The 15,578-nt window shown below is 51.7% G+C and overlaps 1 protein-coding gene across 1 annotated transcript in view; it reads left to right on the top strand.

The window, feature by feature from the left end:
• Positions 1–15,578, top strand: part of sema5b (semaphorin 5B) — a 140,711-nt gene that overhangs the window by 73,095 nt on the left and 52,038 nt on the right. Inside the window, 4 exon segments of the mRNA XM_031892879.1 lie at positions 3,475–3,641; positions 5,447–5,546; positions 8,053–8,098; positions 12,043–12,105. Coding sequence (XP_031748739.1) covers positions 3,475–3,641; positions 5,447–5,546; positions 8,053–8,098; positions 12,043–12,105 — 376 coding nt within the window.

Here is a 15,578-nt window from a genome sequence, read left to right as displayed (position 1 = left end):
AAGCAATCAGTAACCGATACAGGAGGTGAAGAGAGCCCTGCCCAAAAGAGCTTACACTCTACAAGGAGTAACATATAAAGCAATCAGTAACCAATACAGGAGGGGAAGGGAGCCCTGCCCCAAAGAGCTTACACTCTACAAGGAGTAACATATAAAGCAATCAGTAACCGATACAGGAGGGGAAGAGAGCCCTGCCCTAAAGAGCTTACACTCTACAAGGAGTAACATATAAAGCAATCAGTAACCGATACAGGAGGGGAAGGGAGCCCTGCCCAAAGAGCTTACACTCTACAAGGAGTAACATATAAAGCAATCAGTAACCGATACAGGAGGTGAAGAGAGCCCTGCCCAAAAGAGCTTACACTCTACAAGGAGTAACATATAAAACAATCAGTAACCGATACAAGAGGTGAAAAGAGCCCTGCCCCAAAGAGCTTACAATCTACAAGGAGTAACATTTAAAGCAATCAGTAACCGATACAGGAGGTGAAGAGAGCCCTTCCCCAAAGAGCTTACACTCTACAAGGAGTAACATATAAAGCAACCAATAACTGATACAAGAGGGGAAGGGAGCCCTGCCCCAAAGAGCTTACAATCTACAAGGAGTAACATATAAAGCAATCAGTAACCGATACAGGAGGTGAAGAGAGCCCTTCCCCAAAGAGCTTACACTCTACAAGGAGTAACATATACAGCAATCAGTAACCGATACAGGAGGGGAAGGGAGCCCTGCCCAAAAGAGCTTACACTCTACAAGGAGTAACATATAAAGCAATCAATAACCGATACAAGAGGGGAAGAGAGCCCTGCCCCAAAGAGCTTACAATCTACAAGGAGTAACATATAAAGCAATCAATAACCGATACAGGAGGGGAAGAGAGCCCTGCCCCAAAGAGCTTACAATCTACAAGGAGAAAGGGTTGAGACACAAGGTGTGGGATGCGCAAAGCTAGGGTTAAATTTGCTTTAGTAGGTGATTTAAGGGAAACCTTTAGCCAATCAGAGAACAAGGTGACTCCAAATTTGTGGAGATGCCATGTTCCTTCCCTCAGTTGCCTTTAATAGAATGGAGCCGTTAGTGGCCACTAGGGGTGCTGTTCTGATTTTTGGGAGGCTGATAAGTGTCCCCGGTGTCTGTCCCCGGGGCCCCAGGGCCATGTCCTTATGGCTGATCTGTCCCTCAGATTGAGCAGCTCTCAGCCTGCCAGCAATGAGCCAGGGAAGGACTGAATTACCCCCCCCCCCATTACCCTTAACCCCCTGCTTCTGTCACAAGGATTCTGATTCTGAATTCTCTTTGATCCATGAGGGTGGGACTGGTCAGTTCCCAAGTCCTTCCTAGGGGGTCACTTCTTGCTGCATAGTGGTGGCAAATACAAATATTCCGATCGGGCGGCTGCTATTGGCTATTGGCCATTTCAGTAGGGTGGGAGTAGGACTAACTATGTGCCCAGAGCATTCCTTCCTCGCTGTATATTTATACATAAGGGAAGAAGCTGCCATGTTGCTTTACTCTGCAGTAGCCAATAGGGGCCACAAGACTGGGGCAAAGGCCGGGGGGGGGGGAAGAGGCTGGGGCCAGATGTTGCTGGAGGGGGAAATTATACAGTGATGTGATTGGCCGATTGCAGTGTCAATCTCCCTATAACCCTATAAGGGGCTGTTTGGGTCTCTATGTAGTTGAAATCCCAGGGCCTATTTCAAATCCCAGTCCAGTTCTGTTACACACGGGGTCAGACTGGGGGTGCCACTGCAGGGGCCCCGCACTCCACCAAGGGACCCCCCACAGCGGGCCCCACACACCTCCCCCCCAGCCCCCGCCCTCACCCAACCCCCTTCCCTGAGTTCTCTTACTTGGGAGAGGGGGACCTGGGGGCCCAGCAGGGACCGGTTCTGGGACCACCGGGTTTTTCCCAGTGTCCCACCGGCCCAGTCTGACCCTGGCTACACAGTAGGAACTCCTTGCCTTACTACACACAGTCCTACATTGCTACCCTGCCATAGTTGCCCTCGCTGGGGTTATTATCCTGAGCGCTAACCACGGGGGGGTTGACATTCAGAATGAAATGCAGATTTGAACTGACAGTTCTGCTCCAACAGCGGCAGGAAAACCCCTCCTGATCCAGTGACACAATTGGCTCCGGCACCATCTGGTTCCCTGGTTACTGTTCCCTTCCAGAAAAAATATCAATATTTTAATTAAGTTCTGCGACGTCGTCTCTGCCGCCGGCTGATTGATTGGGAATTCATTGCTTCTCCCTCGTTTGCTGGCGGCTGGGGGAGCGAGCGTGCGATCCATTCCCCCCGTATCATCTCCCCATTAAAGGACAAGTAACATCCGAACAGAGATTCCCTAGAGTGGAACTATAACTCCCCTACCCCCACCTACCTACCTCATTCATGGGGTCCCTGTTCCCCCCGTTACACCCCTAGAGTGGTACTATAACAGGGGCTCCCCTACCCCCACCTACCTACCTCATTCATGGGGTCCCTGTTCCCCCCCTTACACCCCTAGAGTGGGTACTATAACAGGGGCTCCCCCCACCTACCTACCTCATTCATGGGGTCCCTGTTCCCCCCCTTACACCCCTAGAGTGGTACTATAACAGGGGCTCCCCCCACCTACCTACCTCATTCATGGGGTCCCTGCCCCCCCCTTACACCCCTAGAGTGGTACTATAACAGGGGCTCCCCCCACCTACCTACCTCATTCATGGGGTTCCCCCCCCTTATACCCCTAGAGTGGTACTATAACAGGGGCTCCCCCCACCTACCTACCTCATTCATGGGGTCCCCTGTCCCCCCTTACACCCCTAGAGTGGTACTATAACAGGGGCTCCCCTACCCCCACCTACCTACCTCATTCATGGGGTCCCTGTTCCCCCCCTTACACCCCTAGAGTGGTACTATAACAGGGGCTCCCCCCCACCTACCTACCTCATTCATGGGGTCCCTGCCCCCCCTTACACCCCTAGAGTGGTACTATAACAGGGGCTCCCCCCCACCTACCTACCTCATTCATGAGGTCCCTGTCCCCCCTTACACCCCTAGAGTGGTACTATAACAGGGGCTCCCCCAACCTACCTACCTACCTCATTCATGGGTCCCTGTCCCCCCTTACACCCCTAGAGTGGTACTATAACAGGGGCTCCCCTACCCCCACCTACCTACCTCATTCATGGGGTCCCTGTCCCCCCCTTACACCCCTAGAGTGGTACTATAACAGGGGCTCCCCTACCCCCACCTACCTACCCATCCCACCCCCATATTCAGGATACAGGTAATAGAGGGTAAATCTAATAGGGGGTTTCCATAAACAATAGAGGAGTTAACCCTATGGGTCCCTACTCTGTTCCAGTCACTAGAGGAGGCCATACATTGGCTGAGACTCCGGCCAATGAACAGCTTGTAATGAAGCAGGACCGCCCCCTGCGCTGCCAGATACACTGACCTGTTCCCCCCTGTCTCCCCCAGGTGCTGCCGCAGTAGGACCCGTGGCTTCACCATGTGGCTTCCCCGGCCGAGGGCCCTGACGGCGCTTTCCTTATTCATCTTCCACCTTTCCGCGTCCCAAGTCGCCGTAGAGACCCCCGAGAAGGATTACTGCTCGCGGAGGGAGCACCCCATCCTTTCCTTTCAAGGTGAGCCTGAGGGAATAGCTGTCGTTTTTAAAGGGCAAGTAAAATGCTTAATAGAAACTTTCTGGGAAGTTTTGTCCCCGAATAATGTTTTTTTTTGAGATAGTTACATTTAAGCTGAAAAGTGAAATCTTTTAATGACCTTTTCAAATGCTTTTCCCATGATGCACAGCAAAGTTGAAGGATTTCCAAGACCTTTCCCTGTGATTTATGGTTAAGCCTGACCTTTCTAAGGGAACGCGCTGTGATTGCAATGTTCTGCCCTGTTATACTGCCCAGTGTTTCCTCCCAGCACTTTGCTTTATGGGACGTCTAAGGGAAATAGTACTGGCCTTACTGGAACATCTGTAAGCAGGCTAATTGGTTTAATAGAGCTGGTGAGCTCTGTATAAACAAACCCCTCCCTCTCCTAATCTGCAGTCCTTGTTAGGCTTTGAGATAAGGAGCAGCTCAGTCCTGAATTAACTCCCTGAGAGCACCCAGGGTGTCAGGCTTCCCCCACTGCCCCCTCCGTTTGAGCGCCCCCTTCAGTCCATAGAGTCCCAAGTGTTAGTAGAGCCGGTGGGGGGGGGTATATATAATATATACAGTATATATATATATATATAAGAGGCACATCCAGGTTCAGCTGCAGATGAAATCACAGGAGGGGTTTCACAGCAATTCCGAGCCGGATCATTTGGAATGTTCCGCTGATTATTCCGAGAGAAAATCCCATTATTTCTGCGTTTCACGCGCCCTCCTTGTATTTGTCGGAAAACAATTCCACGGATTTTTATATTTCAGGCTGGAGATTAGGCCCGTGTTTGCTCTGATAGAATCAGAAGTGCAGCTTGTGGGCCGGAATGGTAACGAGTTGGATGGAGCCCCTTCATTCTGTGCAGAAGAGCTGACGCTCATTGTGTTGGTATTGGAGCTGGCAGGTGGTGCTATTAAAGGGCCAGTTCACCTTTAAATTACCTTTTAATATGATGTAGACATTGATATTCTGAGACAATTTGCAATTGGTCTTTTATTTTTTATCATTTTTAAGTTATTTAGCTTTTTAGCGATTTGGTATTTTTGCAGCTATCTGGTTGCTAGGGTCTTGTTTACCCTAGCAACCAGGCAGTGGATTAAACGAGAGACGGGAATATGAATAGGGGAGGGGCTGAATAGAAAGATAAGGAATAAAAAGTAACAATAACGATAAAACTGGAGCCTCACAGAGCAATAGGGTTTGGCTGCCGGGGTCAGTTATCCTGTTGCTAGGGCTCCAAATACCTTAGCAACCACAGAGTGGTTTGATTGAGAGACTGATATATGAATAGGGGAGGGGCTGAATAGAAATATAAGGGATAAAAAGTAACAATAACAATAAAACTGGAGCCTCACAGAGTAATAGGGTTTGGTTGCCAGGGTCAGTGACCCCCATTTAAAGAAGAGGGGAAATAATTCAAACACTATAAGAAATAAATAATTAAGACCAATTGCAAAGTTGCTAGGAATTGGCCATTCTGTAACATACTAAAAGTTAATGTAAAGGTGCGTTAGATTGGGGTTCCCCAGGGCCCCCCAGAGAAACAAACTTCTGCTCCTATTCCTCTTACTCCACCCACACCTGCCTGGCTCCACCCACATTGTGCCCCCATCTGACTGCTGTGCCCCCATCTGCCCTATGGCATTTCATATGGTGGAAATTAGAAAGGGCTGATGGGAATTGTCCTTGGTTGGGAATATCCATTGGTACTGGAGAGGGTAAGCCCAGGAGAAGGAAAGGGTTAAACAGCGTTTTTGGGTTAGTTACCCTTTTCTTTCTTTCTCCGCAGAACTTAAGCCCTGGTTGTCCAACTTCACCTTCAGCGACGTACGGGATTTCTCTCAGCTGGCGCTGGATCTCAACCGCAATCAGCTCATCGTAGGCGCCAGGTACCGCCCAGTCGCGCAGGGGGCGGGGTCAGCACTGTCCTATAAATACACAGAAAATCTGTTTAAAGTCACGTGACTTGGATTTGGTTTGGCCAAACTGACCAAATCCCAAAATGAATCCCGGCTTTGGTGCATCTCTAAGGTTCATTTCCAGTTTAGATTGTAAGCTCCGCAGGGCAGGGATTGGCTGTGACAGGTTCTGGGCACGGAACTGCTGATAATAATAATAATAATTATTGGTGCTATTATAGGATTATGTCTTAATTATCTTGTCCTGTCTGTGCCCCAAAGGGACAATTAGATAAAAAATATACAAGTTGATGAGTGTTTTGTAACAGTGACCAATCAGTAGTGGCCCCGGGGGGCCCCATCGGACAGTATAAGTGCTCTGTATATTCCCCATAGAGCCCCCAGGCGGTTCCGTGTGACCCATTGGGGGATCAGCTGACGCCGTGACCCCGCGGTCTCACCAGGAATTTCCCATGATCCCACTCTAATCCCTTAATCCCCAGATTTGTGGACCCTGCGATATCCCGGATCAGTACCGGCCGAGACCCTTTAAACCGGGAGCCCGAGTTCCCTGACACGACTTAGGGAAAGAGCCGCTTTGTGCCCGTCGCTCGCAGACAAATATTGATTTAAAGGGATTTTGCTAGAAGTGGCCCCTGAAGGGCCGGGGGGGGGGGGGGGGGCTGTGCTGATCCGACGGTTCCTAGAATAAAATCAGTGTTCGACCCAAAGCTTTCACTGTAGAACCATAATGATTCATGCGCCGGTGTTGCTGAACTACAGCCCCCCTGATAATTGTTTTCATGAACTTGGCCTTTAAATCTGCTGCCACGGCCTCCGGGCCTAGGGTATCTGAGGGACCTAGGGTATCTGCCCCCCCCAAATTTGTTACCCTCCTAAAGGGCAAATAGACTTAGATAACTAGATGGTACTGGGCCCCACAGCAAATTAATTTTAGGGCCCCGTAGGTTGAACTGTTCTACCCATATATATTGTATTGTTCATTAATTAGGGCCCCCTATACCTCCTGGACCCCCCCCCCCCGCAGCCACAGGGTCTGCTTCGCCTGTAGTTACGCCCCTGCAATTGGTCTTCAGTTATTTCTTGTGATATTCTGTCTCTTCATCCTGCTCTGTAACCGACTAGCCGGTTGCTAGGGTCTGTAACGCTGACGACCGTGACACAGTGTGAGATTTGTGTTCTTGCTTCTTTATTGGAATTCTTACTTTCTCTTTAATCCAATAGAAAAGCGATGCCGTTGTGCCCAAATCTATAGACATTGTTACCCCTCAGAGTAATGGGGGCCACAGATTGGTGCCCACGGGGCCACAGGGGGCGGAGCCAGCCTCTGGCAGGACGGGCGTCTCTTGGGCACAGAGAAATTCGCTCAGTTTTAATGGAAGGTTTTCATGTGTTTTGTGCCTAAATCTTCAGCGCCAGGGAACGTGGGGGCGCGTGTCTGTGTGGGGGCGAGTGGGGGGGATTGGGGGGATCTACTGCAGCAAAAATACATCAGGGAAATACTGAATCTTCTGAAGGGAAGGGCCCGGAGAGTAAAATACCCCTCTGCCCCCTGCCAGCCCCTTCCCCAATCTCTGTGCCCCCTCTGCCCCCTGCCAGCCCCTTCCCCAATCTCTGTGCCCCCTCTCCCCCTGCCAGCCTTCCGCCAATCTCTGTGCCCCCTCTGCCCCCTGCCAGCCCTTCCCCAATCTCTGTGCCCCCCTCTGCCCCCTGCCCAGCCCCTTCCCCAATCTCTGTGCCCCCTCTGCCCCCTGCCAGCCCCTTCCCCCAATCTCGTGCCCCTCCGCCCCTGCCACCCTCCCAATCTCTGTGCCCCCTCTGCCCCTGCAGCCCCTTCCCCAATCTCTGTGCCCCCTCTGCCCCCTGCCAGCCCCTTCCCCAATCTCTGTGCCCCCTCTGCCCCCTGCCAGCCCCTTCCCAATCTCTGTGCCCCCTCTGCCCCCTGCCAGCCCCTTCCCCAATCTCTGTGCCCCCTCTGCCCCCTGCCAGCCCCTTCCCCAATCTCTGTGCCCCCTCTGCCCCCTGCCAGCCCCTTCCCCAATCTCTGTGCCCCCTGCCAGCTTCTTCCCCAATCTCTGTGCCCCCTCTGCCCCCTGCCAGCCCCTTCCCCAATCTCTGTGCCCCCTCTGCCCCCTGCCAGCCCCTTCCCCAATCTCTGTGCCCCTCTGCCCCCTGCCAGCCCCTTCCCCAATCTCTGTGCCCCCTCTGCCCCCTGCCAGCCCCTTCCCCAATCTCTGTGCCCCCTCCGCCCCCATCTACTGCTGATTGACAGTTCCCAGCATTCCCTGACAGCCAGTGATTGTTGGAGGATGCTGGGAGTTGTATTCCTGTAGTTCAGAGCTGCTGTGATAGTGATGAGAGAATGACCCGGAATGAATAGAATAACAGGGGCCCCGGGGCCCAGTACCCCCTCTCTCACAGTAATACCCTGATATCATTGCAATGAGTGACGAGTTTGATTCTCTCTCTGTTTCAGGAATTACCTCTTCCGACTGAGCCTCCACAATGTCTCCCTCATCCAGGTACGTGGCATCTCCTTCACTTTGGGGTACACCAATAGAAATGCTTGGGGGTCCCCCCCCTGCCCCCCGCTACATTATCTCCTATGGTGAGGGCAAAATACCCCATTATTTAGAATCCAAGACGCAAATGAATTGCTAGCTCCCTTGGTTTATGTCTCTGTTATTATACTCTGTAATAGTAGTTCATTTTTCACCCTAGCAGGGGGCTCCCCTGGAATTTAGGGGCCCTTAGCAAGGTCCATCTTTGCCCCTGTATTTCTAACCCCGCGTTGCCCATGCAGAATGGTATCCTGGCACACAGGGGGTTAAGCAAGCTAACTGGCAGTTGTTCTCTCTGCCGCCTTGGGAATTGTGCGAGTGCGGGCGATCAATAGGCGTTTAAATAGCGTTTTAATTCCGCCCGATCCTCGCCCCTCGCCCAACTGCGCTTTATTCTCGCTTCGGATTCATTTTCCGCCTCCTTTGCTGTGTTTATATGAGCGATACACTGGGATAATCCCTTCTCCTTACTGTGTAACGCGGGGGCCACCAAGGAAGCTTTATACAATAGACTGGCTGCTAATTGGCCGGGATGAAGGCATGGCGTGCAGCGTCCCAATAAACCCTGCGCCATTCCGGGGCCCCAAGTACCGGCTATAAATTCCCTCTCGTTCCGCAGTTACTGCTCCTTTGAAATGATTCTTCCACTAAACTAACATGTCTCTCCTTAAACTAAATGTTTGTAGTAAGTAATGGGGGGCCGGGGGGGTCCTGTACTCTCATTTTCTCTCATTTATGCCCCGAGGGTCTGTGAGACGTTCCAGCCACCTGCACTCACTCCCCGTCCTGTCTGAATATTTACAGTCTGGGCCCTTTTATCTGCATCGTGTAACTTTCTATCCCTTATGTGCAACATCAGCAGTTACTCACTGCATGCTGTGTATATAATGTGCCCCCTGCTGTCAGTGATAAGGATACGAGCAGTCACTGAAGGGTTCTGTGCCCATATAAAGGCACAAGGCTGCAGGCTGAGTTATACAGGGAACTCTGAGTATCACTCATGTATTATAAGGGATAATGTACCCCCTACTGTAAATGATAAGGATATTAGCAGTCACTGAGGGGTTCTGTGCCCCCCATATAAAGGCACAAGGCTGCAGGCTGAGTTATACAGGGAACTCTGAGTATCACTCATGTATTATAAGGGATAATGTACCCCCTACTGTAAATGATAAGGATATTAGCAGTCACTGAGGGGTTCTGTGCCCATATAAAGGCACAAGGCTGCAGGCTGAGTTATACAGGGAACTCTGAGTATCACTCATGTATTATAAGGGATAATGTACCCCCTACTGTAAATGATAAGGATATTAGCAGTCACTGAGGGGTTCTGTGCCCCCCATATAAAGGCACAAGGCTGCAGGCTGAGTTATACAGGGAACTCTGAGTATCACTCATGTATTATAAGGGATAATGTACCCCCTACTGTAAATGATAAGGGGTCACCCATATGACTCCTAGTGAAGATGGGGGCAGTAGGGTAAGACTGTGGGATTATGGAGCCGGTACCAGTGTTGGGCTCAGACAGGGGCAGGCTTAGAAGGGATATTAGCCCTGTGTGTGTGTGTTGCCCCCAGGCTGTTTAGTCGAGAGACCCTGCGCTCACCTGGACAGGCTTGGACACGTGTTACCTGCGCTGAGTGCTGAGCCCCCCCCCCCACTGAGTGCTGAGCCCCCCCCCCACTGAGTGCTGAGCCCCCCCCCCCCCACTGAGTGCTGAGCCCCCCCCCCACTGAGTGCTGGGCCCCCCCATCAGTAGAAATGGTATTTGTCTTTCATGGAAACAGCTGGGACTGAGCAAGTCGGATCTTGTGGCTCCTGCAGCCTCTTAGGGGCCCAAACACGAGAATTCTGGGAGATTTCACCCTTTCATATTCATAGCAAAGTGTCTACTGGATAATAATCCCGGGGTGTCTGGTATGTCCCTCACCCCCAATACGGCAGCTCCCACTGATATTAATAAAGCTGTTCCTGGTTTCCTGCTGCAGGGCTGGTCCCTACTGGGTTCTGGCTCTGGGTGAGTAGCATTACAGCAGGAAACCAGGAACAGCTTCATTAATATCAGTAGGAGCTGCCATATTGTTCCTATGTTCTTATGGTTCCTAAACCAGTGTAATGTCCCCTGTACTGGGGGCTTCTCCCTCTGCCCCAGATACCCCATTGAGCTTTGGGTATTTCCCCCCCAGACCCCCGATGTATTGGGAGCTGCCATATTGTTCCTATGTTCATATGGTACCTAAACCAGTGTAATGTCCCCCATACTGGGGGCTCCTCCCTCTGCCCCAGATACCCCATTGAGCTTTGGGTACCCCCCCAGACCCCCAATGCAGTGGGAGCTGCCATATTGTTCCTATGTTCATATGGTTCCTAAACCAGTGTAATGTCCCCTGTACTGGGGGCTCCTCCCTCTGCCCCAGATACCCCATTAAGCTTTGGGTACCCCCCCAGACCCCCAATGCAGTGGTAGCTGCCATGTTGGGAAATCTCAAGCTCAGACATCGTTGCTGGACACTCGTTTGCTTGGAATTAATGAGGGATAATGACAGAAAGTGCAGAATTGCTGCGAGGGCCCCTCGCTTTATGGCATTTTATACTCCAGTCCCGGTCAGTATTCAGTATAAGGGGGATACAGATGCCTTCCCATCCTTATTGGGGTGCCCCTATAAATACTCACACCCAGCAGGGCATCTCTGGGGCCCTTGTGTCCCCCCTTTTAGATGAATAAAGACCCCCCCCATATCCACCCCCTCCCAGTAGGTTTCCCCTCCCAAATTCTCTCCCTTCCACATGAATGAGCCCAAGCAAAAGGCAGATCCATCTGCCCCGGCCCCCACCCTGCCCCCACCCTTCTGTAGATGCCACAATGGAAAGGAATGTGTGGCCCCGGGGCCATTTGCCTTTTAGCAGGGAGCACAATGGCCGCCGGCAGCACAGTGAATTGATTGTGGGGCCCCTCCGTCGGGCCCCTTTGTCCCACACAATGGCCGGATATATTGTGCGCTCAGCCCCCCCAGTCACATCCATCAGCAGGGACTAATCCACTGCGCAAAGGTTAGGGGGGTCTTATTTATCTATAGATGGGGGGGTTACGCAGAAAGGCATCCCGGGCTCGTACAAAGGCTGCGCAGGATTGGCCGGTGACGCCATACTGATAAACAAGGTCAAATTAATCCTCCACAAAGACAGCATGGGGGTTGAGGGGGGGGTGCTCTCCCACTCTTATTAAAGCCCCGGCCCCCCCAGAGCGCTGAATTGAATATGAATAACTGCTCAATGCATATTTGGGCAACTGTTTTCATCCATTCACCCCCCCCCAAGATGAGCTCCAAGTTCATTACAGGGGATTAAGCTTAAAGGGAAAATCTTCTGCTGTGTTGCGCTTCATTTAACCCTTTCCCCTCTTTCTGGTCTTTTAATCATTCAAATATGTATATATATATATGTTTCATTTCTCCTTTTATAAACCTTGTACCGTTCCCTCTACTTTATTATAGTAAGGCCTCGCCGTACTGCACTGCTGCAACTATGACGCATGGAAACCTTATAAAGGGGAAACATTTCCCCAAGGGAACTAATGGGTTAAACCAGGCCCAAGTAATGAGAGGTTTGATACATTGTTACTATTAGAATCTGCCCCCGTACCTGGGTAGGTGTTGGTATCTCTGGGGGCACCAGTTGGAAAGGGTAAAACTGCTGCTGCCCCACCCAGGGGGCAATAGGATAAATCTAATTGCAAAGGAAATGCCATCGATGTAGAAAATGGAATTGGGAGATTTACAGAATTTACTTCATGGCTTTCCTGACTCTCTTGTCCTGAAACATTAGATTGCAAGCTCCGCTGGTTTAGGGACTGATGAATACGGCGAGGCCTGCAGGTTACACTGACACTTACTGTTATGTTTCAGGCAGCAGAATGGAGTTCGGATGAGGACACTCAGAGATCTTGTCAGAGCAAAGGCAAAACTGAGGTAAATGTGATCCCCAAACCCTCCTGTCTCTGTCTTACCCTAATGTCTCTCATCTTCTCCTACTGTCTCTTTTTTGACCTACTATCTCTTAAGTTTTTCTTCTGTCTTTATCTCTTCCTAATGTCATCAATGTACCTTACTGTCTCCATCTTGTTCTACTGTCCCCATCTTGCCCTACTGTCCCCATCTTTCCCTACTGTCCCCATCTTGCCCTACTGTCTCCATCTTGCCCTACTGTCCCCATCTTGTCCTACTGTCCCCATCTTGCCCTACTGTCTCCATCTTGCCCTACTGTCTCCATCTTTCCCTACTGTCCCCATCTTGCCCTACTGTCTCCATCTTGCCCTACTGTCCCCATCTTGCCCTACTGTCCCCATCTTGCCCTACTGTCTCCATCTTGCCCTACTGTCCCCCATCTTTCCCTACTGTCCCCATCTTGCCCTACTGTCTCCATCTTGCCCTACTGTCTCCATCTTGCCCTACTGTCCCCATCTGCCCACTGTCCCCATCTTGCCCTACTGTCTCCATCTTGCCCTACTGTCTCCATCTTGCCCTACTGTCTCCATCTTGCCCTACTGTCCCATCTTGCCCTACTTTCTCATCTTGCCCTACTGTCCCCATCTTGCCCTACTGTCTCCATCTTGCCCTACTGTCCCCACTTGCCTACTTTCCCATCTTGCCCTACTGTCTCCATCTTGCCCTTCACTGTCTCGCCCATCTTGCCCTACTTTCTCCCAGTCCTTGCCCTACTGTCTCCATCTTGCCTACTGTCCCCCCCATCTTGCCCTACTTTCTCCATCTTGCCCTACTGTCCCCATCTTGCCCTACTGTCTCCATCTTGCCCTACTGTCCCCATCTTGCCCTACTGTCCCCATCTTGCCCTACTGTCCCCCATCTTTCCCTACTTGTCCCCATCTTGTCCTACTGTCCCCATCTTGCCCTACTGTCCCCATCTTTCCCTACTGTCCCCATCTTGCCCTACTGTCCCATCTTGCCCTACTGTTCTTCCATCTTGCCCTACTGTCCCCATCTTGCCCTACTGTCTCCATCTTGGCCCTACTGTCTCCATCTTGCCTACTGCCCCAATCTTGCCCTACTGTCTCCATCTTGCCCTACTGTCTCCATCTTGCCCTACTGTCTCCATCTTGCCCTACTTTCCTCCATCTTGCCCCTACTGTCCCATCTTGCCCTACTGTCCCCTCTTGCCTACTGTCCCATCTTGCCCTACTTTCTCCATCTTGCCCTACTGTCTCCATCTTGCCCTACTGTCTCCATCTTGTCCTACTGTCCCCATCTTGCCCTACTGTCTCCATCTTGTCCTACTGTCCCCATCTTGCCCTACTGTCCCCATCTTGCCCTACTGTCTCCATCTTGCCCTACTGTCCCCATCTTGCCCTACTGTCCCCATCTTGCCCTACTGTCCCCATCTTGCCCTACTGTCTCCATCTTGCCCTACTGTCCCCATCTTGCCCTACTTTCTCCATCTTGTCCTACTGTCTCCATCTTGCCCTACTGTCTCCATCTTGCCCTACTGTCCCCATCTTGCCCTACTGTCCCCATCTTGCCCTACTGTCCCCATCTTGCCCTACTGTCTCCATCTTGCCCTACTGTCCCCATCTTGCCCTACTGTCTCCATCTTGCCCTACTGTCCCCATCTTGCCCTACTTTCTCCATCTTGCCCTACTGTCTCCATCTTGCCCTACTGTCTCCATCTTGTCCTACTGTCCCCATCTTGCCCTACTGTCTCCATCTTGTCCTACTGTCTCCATCTTGTCCTACTGTCCCCATCTTGCCCTACTGTCTCCATCTTGTCCTACTGTCTCCATCTTGCCCTACTGTCCCCATCTTGCCCTACTGTTCCCACCTTGTCCTACTGTCCCCATCTTGCCCTACTGTCCCCATCTTGCCCTACTGTCCCCATCTTGCCCTACTGTTCCCACCTTGTCCTACTGTCTCCATCTTGCCCTACTGCCCCATCTTGCCCTACTGTCCCCATCTTGCCCTACTGTCCCCACCTTGTCCTACTGTCTCCATCTTGTCCTACTGTCTCCATCTTGCCCTACTGTCTCCATCTTGCCCTACTGTCCCCATCTTGCCCTACTGTCTCCATTCTTGCCCTACTGTCCCCATCTTGCCCTACTGTCCCCACCTTGTCCTACTGTCTCCATCTTGTCCTACTGTCCCCCATCTTGCCCTACTGTCCCCATCTTGCCCTACTGTCTCCATCGTGCCCTACTGTCTCCATCTTGCCCTACTGTCCCCATCTTGCCCTACTGTCCCCATCTTGTCCTACTGTCTCCATCTTGCCCTACTGTCTCCATCTTGCCCTACTGTCCCCATCTTGTTCTACTGTACCCATCTTGCCCTACTGTCCCCATCTTGTCCTACTATCCCCATCTTGCCCTCCCCATATAACTCAAACAAATACTATCAGGTTGCAAATCATGAATCTGCCCCATTATTGGGCACTTACTCGGGACAGTAGATTGTTTTCTTGTGGCTCAGGTTGACTTCCTATATGGTTACTCAGACACAGGTGCCCTTAGCAACAGGCCAGACCTTCTCCCTTCTCATCGGGTCCATCTGCTGCCTGGCACCCTGTATAATTGCTCAGATCTATCAGAACCCACAAATGAGATTCGCTGATGATGAATTTTCTCCTGTGGCACATAAGGGGTTACCCACCCTATAAAGAGCTGTAGTTAGTAGTAGAGACAAGGACATTACTGCCGGGGGAGTTGGACCTGCGAGGGGCACAATAACAGGACAGCGACGCCGGAACCATGAGATTCTGGAGCGCAGCCAAGTTCTGTGTCCTCCGAAACCTCATTGCAAAGTGTTTTATTGTGTCAAACTGTGGGGGAGGGGTTAGTGGCTGGGAATGCTGGGAAATAGTACTGCAGGGAGGTTGTCCTTAGTGATGGTGGAATTCTGGGAGTTGTAGTACAGTACAGGCCTAGACTGGGATTTAAACTAGACCCTGGCAAACAGCCCCCCCCCCCCCCGCCCAATAAATAGTGACTGTCTGTGGCACCTTACAGCCCCCCTGGCATTCCCAGTACCCAGAGGCACAAACAGCCCCCCCCCCAGCCCAATAAATAGTGACTGTCTGTGGCACCTTACAGCCCCCCTGGCATTCCCAGTACCCAGAGGCACAAACAGCCCCCCCCCGCCCAATAAATAGTGACTGTCTGTGGCACCTTACAGCCCCCCTGGCATTCCCAGTACCCAGAGGCACAAACAGCCCCCCCAGCCCAATAAATAGTGACTGTCCTGTGGCACCTTACAGCCCCCCTGGCATTCCCAGTACCCAGAGGCACAAACAGCCCCCCCCCCAGCCCAATAAATAGTGACTGTCTGTGGCACCTTACAGCCCCCCTGGCATTCCCAGTACCCAGAGGCACAAACAGCCCCCCCAGCCCAATAAATAGTGACTGTCTGTGGCACCTTACAGCCCCCCTGGCATTCCCAGT

Source organism: Xenopus tropicalis, chromosome 9, assembly GCF_000004195.4.
Source record: "Xenopus tropicalis strain Nigerian chromosome 9, UCB_Xtro_10.0, whole genome shotgun sequence".
Taxonomy (NCBI): Eukaryota; Metazoa; Chordata; class Amphibia; order Anura; family Pipidae; genus Xenopus; species Xenopus tropicalis.
Note: the sequence above shows the minus strand (reverse complement) of the source record. Positions and strands in the feature narration are given on the sequence as shown.